A 14,701-nucleotide genomic window follows, 5' to 3' on the forward strand; every position below is an offset into this window, starting at 1 on the left:
AAGAGAACAGAATGAATCATCTTCACTCTGGGTTACGAAAAGAGAACAGAATGAATCATCTTCACTCTGGGTTACGAAAAGAGAACAGAATGAATCATCTTCACTCTGGGTTATGAAAAGAGAACAGAATGAATCATCTTCACTCTTGGTTATGAAAAGAGAACAGAATGAATCATCTTCACTCTGGGTTACGAAAAGAGAACAGACTGAATCATCTTCACTATGGGTTATGAAAAGAGAACAGAATGAATCATCTTCACTCTGGGTTATGAAAAGAGAACAGAATGAATCATCTTCACTCTGGGTTATGAAAAGAGAACAGAATGAATCATCTTCACTCTGGGTTATGAAAAGAGAACAGAATGAATCATCTTCACTCTGGGTTATGAAAAGAGAACAGAATGAATCATCTTCACTCTGGGTTATGAAAAGAGAACAGAATTAATCATCTTCACTATGGGTTATGAAAAGAGAACAGAATGAATCATCTTCACTCTGGGTTATGAAAAGAGAACAGAATGAATCATCTTCACTCGGTTACGAAAAGAGAACAGAATGAATCATCTTCACTATGGGTTACGAAAAGAGAACATAATTAATCATCTTCACTCTGGGTTATGAAAAGAGAACATCATGAATCATCTTCACTATAGGTTATGAAAAGAGAACAGAATTAATCATCTTCACTCTGGGTTATGAAAAGAGAACAGAATGAATTATTTTCACTGGGTTATGAAAAGAGAACAGAATGAATCATCTTCACTATGGGTTATGAAAAGAGAACAGAGTGAATAATCTTCACTATGGGTTATGAAAAGAGAACAGAATTAATCATCTTCACTATGGGTTATGAAAAGAGAACAGAATGAATTGAATCATCTTCACTGTGGGTTATGAAAAGAGAACAGAATGAATCATCTTCACTATGGGTTACGAAAAGAGAACAGAATGAATCATCTTCACTCTGGGTTATGAAAAGAGAACAGAATGAATCATCTTCACTCTGGGTTACGAAAAGAGAACAGAATGAATCATCTTCACTCTGGGTTACAAAAAGAGAACATCATGAATCATCTTCACTCTGGGTTATGAAAAGAGACCAGAATGAATCAGCTTCACTCTGGGTTATGAAAAGAGAACAGAATGAATCATCTTCACTCTGGGTTACGAAAAGAGAACAGAATGAATCATCTTCACTGTGGGTTACGAAAAGAGAACAGAATGAATCATCTTCACTATGGGTTACGAAAAGAGAACAGAATGAATCATCTTCACTGAGTTATGAAAAGAGAACAGAATGAATTATCTTCACTATGGGTTATGAAAAGAGAACAGAATGAATCATCTTCACTATGGGTTATGAAAAGAGAACAGAATGAATCATCTTCACTATGGGTTACGAAAAGAGAACAGAATGAATCATCTTCACTCTGGGTTATGAAAAGAGAACAGAATGAATCATCTTCACTGTGGGTTACGAAAAGAGAACAGAATGAATCATCTTCACTATGGGTTAAGAAAAGAGAACAGAATGAATCATCTTCACTATGGGTTACGAAAAGAGAACAGAATGAATCATCTTCACTATGGGTTACGAAAAGAGAACATAATGAATCATCTTCACTGTGGGTTACGAAAAGAGAACAGAATGAATCATCTTCACTGTGGGTTACGAAAAGAGAACAGGACGATACAATCACGAGGATTCCCTTTTATAGACAGACAGACGCACTGAAAAAGCATTGGGAAAACAACCCTCACAATACGAGCTGGAAGTACATGGGTCTATTAACGGAACTTTCTGACCAACAAAAATTATTGAATGGGGAGAGACTGGCAAACATGGTTACGAGGAAGGGATACTATAATATAATATGTTGTTGGGTCTCTATCTCACCACCATCATGAATAAAATCACAAGACACAATTATAACACACAAAGTAAAGAAAAAACAATTAAATGCATCATTCTTACATGACCTAAAATTATTAATAAGCTACTAATGAGATAGACCTATATAAGCAATGTAACAATGCAGATGTACAAACTATGGCAAAAAGCTCTGGCCACGTTCAGCACAGCTGTAAGGTTTCTCTTCTGTATGAACTCGATTTGTGCATTTTAAAGGTCTGATGATCTTGCTTAAAGTCTTCCCACAGACAGAACATGGGTAAGGTTTCTCCCCATGTGTCTCCTTTGTGTGTCCACAGGTGTTGTTTCACGAGGTCTGCTCGTCTAAAACGCTTCCCCCACACAGGACAGCTGTACGATTTCTCTCCTGTGTGCACTGTCATTTAGTCTTTTTCAGATCAAAAAGACGTTGCCAGTCTGTCCCACACACAGAGCAACTGTATCTATGAGCTTTGAGATTCCCCTAGGTTTCTTTAGGTTCATTCTCCTGATGTAGAGGTTCTCCCCTCCGAACTTTCGTCTGTGTGAATGAGAAAACATAGGTTAAAAGGTCCAGTAACGTCAAACGTGATTTCCTGTCTTTTATACACATTTCCACACTAGGAGGTTGGAAAAAAAAATACTGTTTATTTTAAATTATGATAATACCCTTTTAGCGTAAGTGCTGTGTGAATTTAGATTTTACATTTCAATCTGGTGGGATGGAGTTTTGGCCTGTCTGGTGACATCACCAGGCGGTAAAGTAGTTAACAGACCAATAAGAAAGATGGTTCCAAACCTCTCTGCTAATAACATCTCATTTTCAGTTTTCCCCCTCCCTACTCAGACAACTCCCAGACAGTCCTAGCAAAATTCTTGCTTGAGATGTTGCTTGTTTATCTTTGACCATTTTAATTGAAAACAATCACAGCAAGGTACTTCATTTTTACCCAGAAATGATTTCACATAGAGTAAAAAAAATGGCTGCATTGGATTTTTAAATAAAAGAGCGATGTTCATTCAAAGTCAATATTGTATTCATGTAATTCATGGCTGTTCTGCTTCCACTTACCGAGACGATGAAGATCCCAACCAACCTCTTCTCCATCTGAATTAATCAGACCACCAACTTCCTCATCTTCTCCCTCCCGCTCTCCTTCAATTGTAACAGGGTTTTGAAAATCAACAGGTGGTAAACCAACATGAGTTTTCTGGTGTCTCTGAAGTTTTTGAGAACTAATGAAGCTCTGGCCGCATTTAGTGCAGCTGTAAGGTTTCTCTCCTGTATGATATCTGTGGTGGACTTTAAGGCCTGCTAATCTTACAAAACTCTTATTGCAGACAGGGCAAGGGTGTCGTTTTTCTCCAGTGTGCACTGACTGGTGGTCTTCAAGATACCCCTTCTCACTGAAACACTTCCCACACACAGAACAGTAGTGAGGTTTCCCTGCGTGTTGCAGAGAGTGGTCCTTTAGCTGATCTGGACGGCTGAAACCCTTCCCACACACAGAACAGCAGTGGGGTTTCCCTGCGTGTTGCAGAGAGTGGTCCTTTAACTGATCTGGACGGCCGAAACCCTTCCCACACACAGAGCAGGAGTAAGGTTTCTCTTCTGCGTGTAACCACTGGTGCCTTTTCAAGGCTGAGGCGAAACCAAACCTCTTGTCACATTTGGAGCAGACGTAAGGTTTCTCTCCAGTGTGCACTTTCTGGTGGTCTTGAAGATGTCTTTTTACACGGAACTGCTTTCCACACACAGAGCAAGGGTATGGCTTTTCTCCTGTGTGTATTCTCATATGTATTAACAGTGATGATAGCTTTTGGCAATCTCTTCCGCACACTGAACAGCAGTGAGAGCTCTTTGCTGTGTGATTCTCCTGTTTTTTTTTAGGATCTCCTGATGTAGAGTGACTCACTTCACTGTCAGTGCAGTGGTTATGCCTCTCTGCTGTGGAATAAGATGGGATGGATAAACTATGTGAAAATGTGGAATTGTCACCATAGTTCTTTTTTTCCCCTTTGAATAACTGAAAGTAATATAAATAATGATTAATAAAAAATGTTTTGCAATTCAAGCCCTTACATAATAAGTACCTTTAACTTACCAAAAGCAGGATCCTCGTCCTCCTCTTTCACTTTGATAACCAGTGGTGGTGTAAAACCACACTCTTCTACAGCTACAGACACTTGACTCTCTCCTGTGTGCGTTCTCTGGTGTTTGGTAAGATTTGACGATGAAGAGAAACTCTCACCGCACTTGGAGCAACTGTACAGCTTCTCTCCTGTGTGCACCGTCTGGTGTTTTTTCAGGTTTCCTTTGTCACTGAATTGCTTCCCGCAGACAGAGCAGGAGTAAGGTTTTTCTCCTGTGTGAGTTCTCATGTGTATTTGTAGTTTTGATAACTTCTGACAATTTTTTCCACACACTAAACAGCAGTGAATCTTCTTAACTGTGTGATTCCACTGGTGCTGTTCAGGTAATCCTGATGTAGAGGGACATGCTTCACTCTCAGAGCAGTTGTCAGGTCTCTCTGCTGTGGGATAAGATGGGATGGATAAACAATGTGTAATGTGGAATTATATATATTTTTTCCCCCTTTGAATAACTGAAAGTAACGCAATGATTGGTTTAAAAAAATAATGTTTTGCAATTCATGCCCTTACAGAATAAGTACCTTAAACTTACCAAAAGCAGGATCCTCTTCCTCCTCTTTCACTATGATAACCAGTGGTGGTGTAAAACCATGACTCTCTCCTGTGTGCGTTCTCTGGTGATTGGTAAGAATTGACGATGAAGAGAAACTCTCCCCGCACACAGAACAACTGTACAGCTTCTCTTCTGTGTGCAACGTCTGGTGTTTTTTCAGGTTTCCTTTGTCACTGAATTGCTTCCCGCAGACAGAGCAGGAGTAAGGTTTTTCTCCTGTGTGAGTTCTCATGTGTATTTGTAGTTTTGATAACTTGTGACAGTTTTTTCCACACACTGAACAAAAGTGAATCTTCTTAGCTGTGTGATTCCCCTGGTGTTGTTCAGGTAGTCCTGATGTAGAGGGACTCCCTTCGCTGTCAGAGCAGTGGTCAGGTCTCTCTGCTGTGGCATAAGATGGGATGGATAAACTATGCGAAAATGTGGAACTAACTATATATTTTTCCCTTCGAATAACAAAGTAATACAAAGTTTGATAAAAACAAATGTTTTGCAATTCAAGCCCTTACAGAATGAGTACCTTTAACTTACCAAAAGCAGGATCCTCGTCCTCCTCTTTCACTTTGATAACCAGTGGTGGTGTAAAACCACACTCTTCTACAGCTACAGACACTTGACCCTCTCCTGTGTGCGTTCTCTGGTGTTTGGTAAGATTTGACGATGAAGAGAAACTCTCACCGCACACGGAGCAACTGTACAGCTTCTCTCCTGTGTGCAACGTCTGGTGTTTTTTCAGGTTTCCTTTCTCACTGAATTGCTTCCCGCAGACAGAGCAGGAGTAAGGTTTTTCTCCTGTGTGAGTTCTCATGTGTATTTGTAGCTTTGATAACTTGTGACAGTTCTTTCCACACACTGAGCAAAAGTGAATCTTTTTAGCTGTGTGATTCCCCTGGTGTTGTTCAGGTAGTCCTGTTGTAGAGGGACTCCCTTCACTCTCAGAGCAGTGGTCAGGTCTCTCTTCTGTGGTAAAGACATAAATATGGATTAACTCAAATTAGTCAAGACCCTGACTAAGTCAAAATGTTTGTTCCTGACGAAACAGAAAATAAATATTGTAAATTTATAGGGTCCGGTCCATACTTTTCTCAAAAATGCTACATGTTAGCTTTTGCCATGAGATAACCTGGCACAGTTAGCCCTAAGCTAACCACCAGAAGGATATTTTGAACCTCCAAATCAAGGTTGTTCCACTTAAAATCAAATCAAATGTTACTGGTCGTGTACACAGTGTTCTACCGATTTTATAGCAGGTGCAGCGAAATGCTTATGTTTCTAGCTCCAACAGTGCAGTGTTACCTAACAATACATTTTGGTGGGATTTGTATCAGAACAGTCCGGAATATATATACATATATATATATATATATATATATATAATGGTGTGTATAGACAGTAAGGTCAGTATATGAATAGAAATGTGTGTACAGCAGTAGTTAAATAGGTATATACATATGAAGTCGGTAAAACAGTATATAAACATAATTGCACATCATCTGCACATCACTCCAGTATTAATGCTAAGTTGTAATTATTTCGCCTCTATGGCCTACCTCACTTTTAAATTATTATTATTTTATTTCACCTTTATTTAACCAGGTGGGCCAGGTGAGAACACCTTTATTTAACCAGGTAGGCCAGGTGAGAACACCTTTATTTAACCAGGTGGGCCAGGTGAGAACACCTTTATTTAACCAGGTGGGCCAGGTGAGAACACCTTTATTTAACCAGGTAGGCCAGGTGAGAACACCTTTATTTAACCAGGTAGGCCAGTTGAGAACAAGTTCTCATTTACAACTGCGACCTGGCCAACATAAAGCAAAGCAGTGCGACACAAACAACAACACAGAGTTACACATGGAATAAACAAACATACAGTCAATAACACAATAGAAAAGTCTATATACAGTGTGTGCAAATGAGCTAAGATTAGGGAGGTAAGGCAATAAATAGGCCGTAGTTTCGAAGTAATTACAATTTAGCAATTAAAACACTGGAGTGAGATGTGCAGAAGATGAATGTGCAAGTAGAGATATTGGGGTGCAAAGGAGCAAAAAAAATATATATATATATGGGGATGAGGTAGTTGGATGGGCTATTTACAGATGGGCTATGTACAGGTGCAATGATCTGTAAGATGCTCTGACAGCTGATGCTTAAAGTTAGTGAAGGAGATATGAGTCTCCAGCTCCAGTGATTTTTGCAGTTTGTTCCAGTCATTGGCAGCAGAGAACTGGAAGGATAGGCGGCCAAAAGAGGAATTGGCTCTGGGGGTGAGGAACAGCGAACGGAGGAAATGTCATGCTGAAACAGGAAAGGGCCTTCACCAAACTGTTGCTCTAAGATTTCCCTTCGCTGGAACTAAGGAGCCTGAACCATGAAAAACAGCCCCAGACCGTTATTCCTCCTCCTCCAAACTTTACAGTTGGCACTATGCATTTGGGCATGATTCATCAATCCAGAAAACACGTTGGCACTGCTCCAGAGTCCAATGGCAGCGAGCCTTACACCACTCCAACCGACCCTTGACCTTGTGATCTTAGGCTCATAGAAACCCATTTCATGAAGCTCCCGACAAACAGTTATTGTGCTGAAGTTACTTCCAGAGGCAATTTTGGAACTCGGTAGTGTGTGTTGCAACCGAGGACAAGACGATTTTTACGCGCTACAGCACTCGGCAGTCCCGTTCCCGTGAGCTTGTGTGGCCTACCACTTCGCGGCTGAGCCGTTGTTGCTCCTAGATGTTTGCACTTCACAATAACAGCACTTACAGTTGATCGGGGCAGTTGAGCTCTTCAGTACGGGCCATTCTATTACCAATGTTTGTTTATGTCGATTGCATGGCTGTGTGCTTGATTTTATACACCTGTCAGCAACGGGTGTGGCTGAAATAGCCAAATCCACTAATATGACGTATGTCCACATACTTTTGTCCACATAGTGTATCTTACTCAATGGAAGGACTAAGTTTGATGCAGATCAGATGTGGGTATTTATTGACTATTATATCAACCCTATAAATCAAAAGGGCCCATTTGGATTCAATCAATTATCTTCATTTCTCAGAGATTAAATGTAATTTCAACAACAAAATAATGTTGCAGGAAAGCGAATCTTATCTGTTACCAACTACAGACGCAATTTCATAAGAATCATTGTGATGGTGGTTGTCATGGCTACCTGAAATGACATGGAATGATTCAAGGGGTAAACAAAATGTATGACTATTTTATAGCTATTATCGGTCACTGTCCTGTGTTTTTATTCCATAAACAATTAACCTTTTATTGAATTAAACAGATAGTGTGACCATCTGTACAACAGCTACAGATGGACTATCTGTTGCTTAGCAACTGCTTGCCAAGGTTACAGTTCTGTTTAGAATAAGGGTATGGTTAGGGCCAGGGTTATGTTTAGAATAAGGGTAAGGTTAGGGCCAGGGTTATGTTTAGAATAAGGGTAAGGTTAGGGCCAGGGTTATGTTTAGAATAATGGTAAGGTTAGGGCCAGGGTTATGTTTAGAATAAGGGTAAGGTTAGGGCCAGGGTTATGTTTAGAATAAGGGTAAGGTTAGGGCCAGGGTTATGTTTAGAATAAGGGTAAGGTTAGGGCTAGTAGATAGTTTGCTCAGCTGGTAGGTCATGGCACTTCTAACGCCAGGGTTGTGGGTTCGATTCCCACGGAAGACCCGTACAACAACAACAAGGTTTGAAAATGTATGCACTCACTAAACTGTAAGTCGCTCTGGATCAGAGAGTCTGCTAAATGATTCACTACTGTAGTGGCTCTGGATCAGAGAGTCTGCTAAATGACTTACTACTGTAGTGGCTCTGGATCAGAGAGTCTGCTAAATGACTCACTACTGTATTAACTCTGGATCAGAGAGTCTGTTAAATGACTCACTATTGTAGTAACTCTGGATCAGAGAGTCTGTTAAATGACTCACTACTGTAGTGGCTCTGGATCAGAGAGTCTGCTAAATGACTTACTACTGTAGTGGCTCTGGATCAGAGAGTCTGCTAAATGACTCACTACTGTATTAACTCTGGATCAGAGAGTCTGCTAAATGACTCACTACTGTAGTGGCTCTGGATCAGAGAGTCTGCTAAATTACTCACTACTGTAGTGGCTCTGGATCAGAGAGTCTGTTAAATGACTCACTACTGTAGTGGCTCTGGATCAGAGAGTCTGTTAAATGACTCACTACTGGGGCGGCAGGGTAGCCTAGTGGTTCGAATCCCCGAGCTGACAAGGTACAAATCTGTCGTTCTGCCCCTGAACAGGCAGTTAACCCACTGTTCCTAGGCCGTCATTGAAAATAAGAATTTGTTCTTAACTGACTTGCCTGGTTAAATAAAGGTAAAATAAAATAAATAAACTGTAGTAACTCTGGACCAGAGAGTCTGCTAAATGACTACAATGTAAATGTATTAGTTGACATGCTACTGATGTCTTTAGAGAATCTACAGGTGGACTATCCAAATAAAGTGTTACCAATTAAACTGCTATATATAGAATGGAACTGTATAATCTCTGAGATGTAATTAATTAATGTTTATTTACCAGTATTGTCCCAGTCTTCCTCCTCCTTGACTACAATGTTAAATCTGGGTATTTCACTGCATGTGTCGATGTCTCTATGGTTAGAGTCAGGAACCAGTGACTCTGGAGGGTTGGGTTCAGTGGAGCAGGAGAGAGGCGGGTTGGATGGGTCAGCAGAATCCTAAAACAAAGAATAAGATTGAATTAGTTATATATACCCATCAGAACCCAAAATATAAACCTGTTTTACTCCGATGTTTGTAAACAAAGTAAATGTAAACAAACACTATTTAACCTCAAAACATGGTTAAAACTATCATTTTCATATCATGGGTGGTCAGTCCTTGCATCAATAGCTGTTTATGAATTTGAGAGTGGTTACATTTCTTCAGGCCACCTCTCAGCTTTTTTATTAGCTTCTAAGAGGGGAGGCAAGACCCTTTGTGATCGTTTCAACTAATAATTGAAGCTTTAATACATAGCTAAATTAATTAGCTAACTAGCTAATGCTTTAGGCATAGCCATCCCGACTGGTTTAGCATTAGTTATAGTCTTTCTCACCTCATTCATCGTGAATTCTTCAGAAATATTTTCCTATGAAAGAGTTGGGTCACTGAATTAAACTAAAGCAGATTCTTCTCAAATCCCCGACAGTTCACCACGAGGTCACATTACCTAGCGGATTACTTTCCATACAACTCAGATAGCTAACTAGCTAGGCCAACGGTAGCTAGATCATTTACTTTCCTAGACCAGATAGCAAAACTGTATGAAATGGTCGTTGAAAATATCGCTAACTCCACGTATATAGTCCGAGTTGGGCAAAATCCAAGTCTAATTTAAACGACATCAAATGATATCAGACACATTTCAGACACTACCAAACTAAGCTAGCTAGCTATCAATATAAGCATCTTCTTTCTTCCAGCCCAGCTTCCGGGTTAGATTCTTCTGTCAATCCGCATTACCGCAAAACAGCAGAAGGCTCTACGGGACACTAGCTTGTTACTATCGTTACAGTTTGATAGAAACCTGAGGAATTATTGACAATATTTACCTGTACACTAAATAATATATGCATGGTTAGCTACCAGCTAGCTACATTAGTGTTTTCCTCCTTCCGGCCTAACTTCCGGTCCATACGAGACTCTGCTGCCGACTCATTCTGCGTTACCGCCACCACCAGTTAATCGTCTTCTATGTGTCATGGCGGTCCGCAAACAAACGTTTATTTGCATGCCGCCACCTACTGTGCTGGAATGTACGATCAATCATGATCTGACCAATTCTGCACAACCATGAAAAAAACATAACAACCAAATACTAACTTCTACCACCCCCTCCCCCCAAAAACACTCCCCAACCCTCCTACCCCATTAAACTGTATCTATATCATGCTGAACCCGCCCCCCCCCCCCCCCCTTAGTATTGTTCAGCAGGTTAAGAACCATTTCAAATGTAACATCTGTTATCCCCCCCCAATATCTCTTTTTCCGTCTCCACAATAACCTTCAATCTGGCATTTCTTCTTTCCACAACCCGAGTCGTATTGATAACCGTACCAATAAAAGCTACGAAGTCAACTTTATTCATTATTCAAAGTGTCCTTTGACACCAGACATTCATGAGAGCAAGATTTCCGAACAGGCCTTCCAAACCAGCAGAAACACAACCAACCTTAAGTACAGTTGTTCTATCAGCCTTCACTGCAGTTCCACCAATCTGTCTTAACGGCCTCTGCATACTATACACCATGACTCATTCTATCGTCTCTGAGCCTCTCTAGCCTCTCTCTACCCGGCATCTACCAAATGCTGCACTCTATTTGTCACATCCTCCCGAATACAACAGGTGTAGTTGACCTTACCGTGAAATGCTGACGTACAAGCCCCAAACCAACAATGTAGTTCCAGAAAAATATTGACTAAATAAACTACAGTTTAAAAAAAGAATCAAAAAGTAATACAAGAAAATGACATAACAATAAACGAGGCTATTTTACAGGGGATACCGGTACCGAGTCAATGTGCGGGGTTACAGGTTAGTCAAGGTCATTTGTACATGTAGGTAGGGGCAAAGTGACTATGCATAGATAATAAGCAGCGAGTAGCAGCAGTGTAAAAATAATGGAGGGGGGGGTCAATGTAAATAGTTCAGGGGGTCAATGTAAATAGTTCGGGGGGTCAATGTAAATAGTTTGAGAGGTCAATGTAAATAGTTTGAGAGGTCAATGTAAATAGTTTGGGAGGTCAATGTAAATAGTTCGGGGGGTCAATGTAAATAGTTCGGGAGGTCAATGTAAATAGTTCAGGGGGGTCAATGTAAATAGTTCGAGAGGTCAATGTAAATAGTTTGGGAGGTCAATGTAAATAGTTCGGGAGGTCAATGTAAATAGTTCGGGAGGTCAATGTAAATAGTTCGGGAGGTCAATGTAAATAGTTCGGGAGGTCAATGTAAATAGTTCAGGAGGTCAATGTAAATAGTTCAGGGGGTCAATGTAAATAGTTCGGGGGGTCAATGTAAATAGTTTGAGAGGTCAATGTAAATAGTTTGAGAGGTCAATGTAAATAGTTTGGGAGGTCAATGTAAATAGTTCGGGGGGTCAATGTAAATAGTTCGGGAGGTCAATGTAAATAGTTCAGGGGGGTCAATGTAAATAGTTCGAGAGGTCAATGTAAATAGTTTGGGAGGTCAATGTAAATAGTTCGGGAGGTCAATGTAAATAGTTCGGGAGGTCAATGTAAATAGTTCGGGAGGTCAATGTAAATAGTTCGGGAGGTCAATGTAAATAGTTCAGGAGGTCAATGTAAATAGTTCGGGAGGTCAATGTAAATAGTTCAGGGGGGTCAATGTAAATAGTTCGGGAGGTCAATGTAAATAGTTCAGGAGGTCAATGTAAATAGTTCAGGGGGGTCAATGTAAATAGTTCGGGAGGTCAATGTAAATAGTTCAGGGGGGTCAATGTAAATAGTTTGGGGGGTCAATGTAAATAGTTTGAGAGGTCAATGTAAATAGTTTGAGAGGTCAATGTAAATAGTTTGGGAGGTCAATGTAAATAGTTTGGGGGGTCAATGTAAATAGTTTGAGAGGTCAATGTAAATAGTTTGAGAGGTCAATGTAAATAGTTTGAGAGGTCAATGTAAATAGTTTGAGAGGTCAATGTAAATAGTTCGGGAGGTCAATGTAAATAGTTTGGGAGGTCAATGTAAATAGTTCAGGAGGTCAATGTAAATAGTTTGAGAGGTCAATGTAAATAGTTCGGGCGGTCATTTGATTCATTGTTCAGCAGTCTTATGGCTTGGTGGTAGAAGCTGATCAAGAGCCTTATGGACATAGACTTGGCGCACCGGTACCACTTTCCATGCGGTAGCAGAGAGAACAGTCTATGACTTGGGTGACAGGAGTCTTTGACAATTTTTTGGGGCCTTCCTCTGACACAGCCTAGTATAAACAGTACCAGTCACGGCAACTTATTCAACCTGTCAAATGTCAGTGAGGACACAGTGAGGACCTGTTCATAGGTCTTGCTCACATCGGCTACGGAAAGTGTGATCACACAGTAGTCAGGAACAGCTGGTGCTCTCATGCATGCTTCAGTGTTGCCCCGCTCCTTGAAAGTGGCAGCGCTAGCCTTTAGCTCGGTGCGGATGTTACCTGTAATCCATGGCTTCTGGTTGGGACATGTATGTACAGTCACTGTGTACAGTCTGTGCTAGCAAAACAGTTCTGTAGCGTAGCATCTACGTCCTCTGACCCCTTACGTATTGAGCGAGTCACGGGTACTTCCTGCTTTAGTTTTAGCTTGTAAGCAGGAATAAACTCGTCCTGGGGTCCACACCAAAGCATCCACATTACATATAAAACAAAAGATAAAACAGTGAACTATGTTTATACTGAATTAACTATTTTATTTCACCTTTATTTAACCAGGTAGACTAGTTGAGAACACCTTTATTTAACCAGGTAGACTAGTTGAGAACACCTTTATTTAACCAGGTAGACTAGTTGAGAACACCTTTATTTAACCAGGTAGACTAGTTGAGAACACCTTTATTTAACCAGGTAGACTAGTGGAGAACACCTTTATTTAACCAGGTAGACTAGTGGAGAACACCTTTATTTAACCAGGTAGACTAGTGGAGAACACCTTTATTTAACCAGGTAGACTAGTGGAGAACACCTTTATTTAACCAGGTAGACTAGTGGAGAACACCTTTATTTAACCAGGTAGACTAGTGGAGAACACCTTTATTTAACCAGGTAGGCCAGTTGAGAACACCTTTATTTAACCAGGTAGACTAGTGGAGAACACCTTTATTTAACCAGGTAGACTAGTGGAGAACACCTTTATTTAACCAGGTAGACTAGTGGAGAACACCTTTATTTAACCAGGTAGGCTAGTGGAGAATACCTTTATTTAACCAGGTAGACTAGTTGAGAACACCTTTATTTAACCAGGTAGACTAGTGGAGAACACCTTTATTTAACCAGGTAGGCAAGTTGAGAACAAGTTCTCACAACTGCGACCAGGCCAAGATAAAGCAAAGCAGTTGGACACAAACAACACAGAGTTACACATGGAGTAAAACAAACAATACAGTCAATAATACAGTGGAAAAAATATGTCTATATACAATTTGAGCAAGTGAGGTGAGAAAGGGAGGTAAAGGCAAAAAAAGGCCATGGTGGCAAAGTAAATACAATATAGCAAGTAAAACACTGGAATGGTTGATTTGCAGTAGGGAACCGGAAGGAGAGGCGGCCAAAGGAAGAATTGGTTTTGGGGGTGACCAGAGAGATATACCTGCTGGAGCGCGTGCTACAGGTGGGTGATGCTATGGTGACCAGCGAGCTGAGATAAGGGGGGACTTTACCTAGCAGGGTCTTGTAGATGACCAGGAGCCAGTATGAAGCGTGGGCCAGCCAACGAGAGCGTACAGGTCGCAGTGGTGGGTAGTATATGGGGCTTTGGTGACAAAATAGATGGCACTGTGATGGACTGCATCCAATTTATTGAGTAGAGTGTTGGAGGCTATTTTGTAAATGACATCGCCGAAGTCGAGTATTGGTAGGATGGTCAGTTTTACGAGGGTATGTTTGGCAGCATGAGTGAAGGATGCTTTGTTGTGAAATAGGAAGCCAATTCTAGATTTAACTTTCGATTGGATATGTTTGATGTGAGTCTGGAAGGAGAGTTACAGTCTAACCAGACACCTAGGTATTTGTAGTTGTCCACATATTCTAAGTCAGAGCCGTCCAGAGTAGTGATGTTGGACAGGCGGGCAGGTGCAGGCAGCGATCAGTTGAAGAGCATGCATTTAGTTTTACTTGTATTTAAGAGCAATTGGAGGCCACGGAAGGAGAGTTGAATGGCATTGAAGCTCACCTGGAGGGTCGTTAACACAGTGTCCAAAGAAGGGCCAGAAGTATACAGAATGGTGTCGTCTGCGTAGAGGTGGATCAGAGACTCACCAGCAGCAAGAGCGACATCATTGATGTATACAGAGAAGAGAGTCGGTCCAAGAATTGAACCCTGTGGCACCCCCATAGAGACTGCCAGAGGC

At 40.8% G+C, this 14,701-nt stretch overlaps 2 protein-coding genes across 5 annotated transcripts in view; both read right to left on the reverse strand.

The window, feature by feature from the left end:
- The window catches only part of LOC110493374 (uncharacterized), a 42,736-nt gene extending 32,426 nt beyond the window's left edge, over positions 1-10,310 (reverse strand). For all 3 annotated transcript variants that reach the window (XM_090195026.1, XM_090195024.1, XM_090195027.1), the window contains exon 1: positions 10,195-10,310. In XM_090195026.1, the coding sequence (XP_090051152.1) occupies positions 10,195-10,218 (24 nt within the window). In that variant the 5' untranslated portion in view covers positions 10,219-10,310. The remainder of the gene's footprint in view (positions 1-10,194) is intronic.
- On the reverse strand, positions 1,697-10,283 carry LOC110513265 (uncharacterized). 2 transcript variants are annotated; one of them, XM_090195051.1, is made up of 7 exons: positions 9,699-10,283; positions 9,159-9,318; positions 5,130-5,558; positions 4,578-4,982; positions 3,997-4,425; positions 2,964-3,839; positions 1,697-2,432 (listed from the first exon to the last, which is right to left on the reverse strand). In XM_090195051.1, the coding sequence occupies exons 1-7, from the start codon at positions 9,705-9,707 to the stop codon at positions 2,392-2,394; spliced, it is 2,349 nt and encodes a 782-aa protein (XP_090051177.1). In that variant the 5' UTR covers positions 9,708-10,283; the 3' UTR covers positions 1,697-2,391. The 2 variants fall into 2 exon arrangements, with proteins under 2 accessions (XP_090051177.1, XP_090051178.1); XM_090195052.1 differs by having other exon boundaries at positions 3,997-4,422; positions 9,699-10,280.
- Positions 10,311-14,701: the final 4,391 nt, after the last annotated feature.

This window comes from Oncorhynchus mykiss, chromosome 13 (genome assembly GCF_057628025.1).
Source record: "Oncorhynchus mykiss isolate SJ-2025 chromosome 13, ASM5762802v1, whole genome shotgun sequence".
Taxonomy (NCBI): Eukaryota; Metazoa; Chordata; class Actinopteri; order Salmoniformes; family Salmonidae; genus Oncorhynchus; species Oncorhynchus mykiss.

Bases quoted from the DNA above. Each gene is read 5' to 3' on its own strand.
- LOC110513265 (XM_090195051.1), bottom strand. The intron at 5,559-9,158 runs GTAAATAAACAT...TCTTTACCACAG, and splicing joins GGAAGACTGGGACAATACTG to AAGAGAGACCTGACCACTGC. The intron at 4,426-4,577 runs GTAAGTTTAAGG...CTTATCCCACAG, and splicing joins GGAAGAGGATCCTGCTTTTG to CAGAGAGACCTGACAACTGC.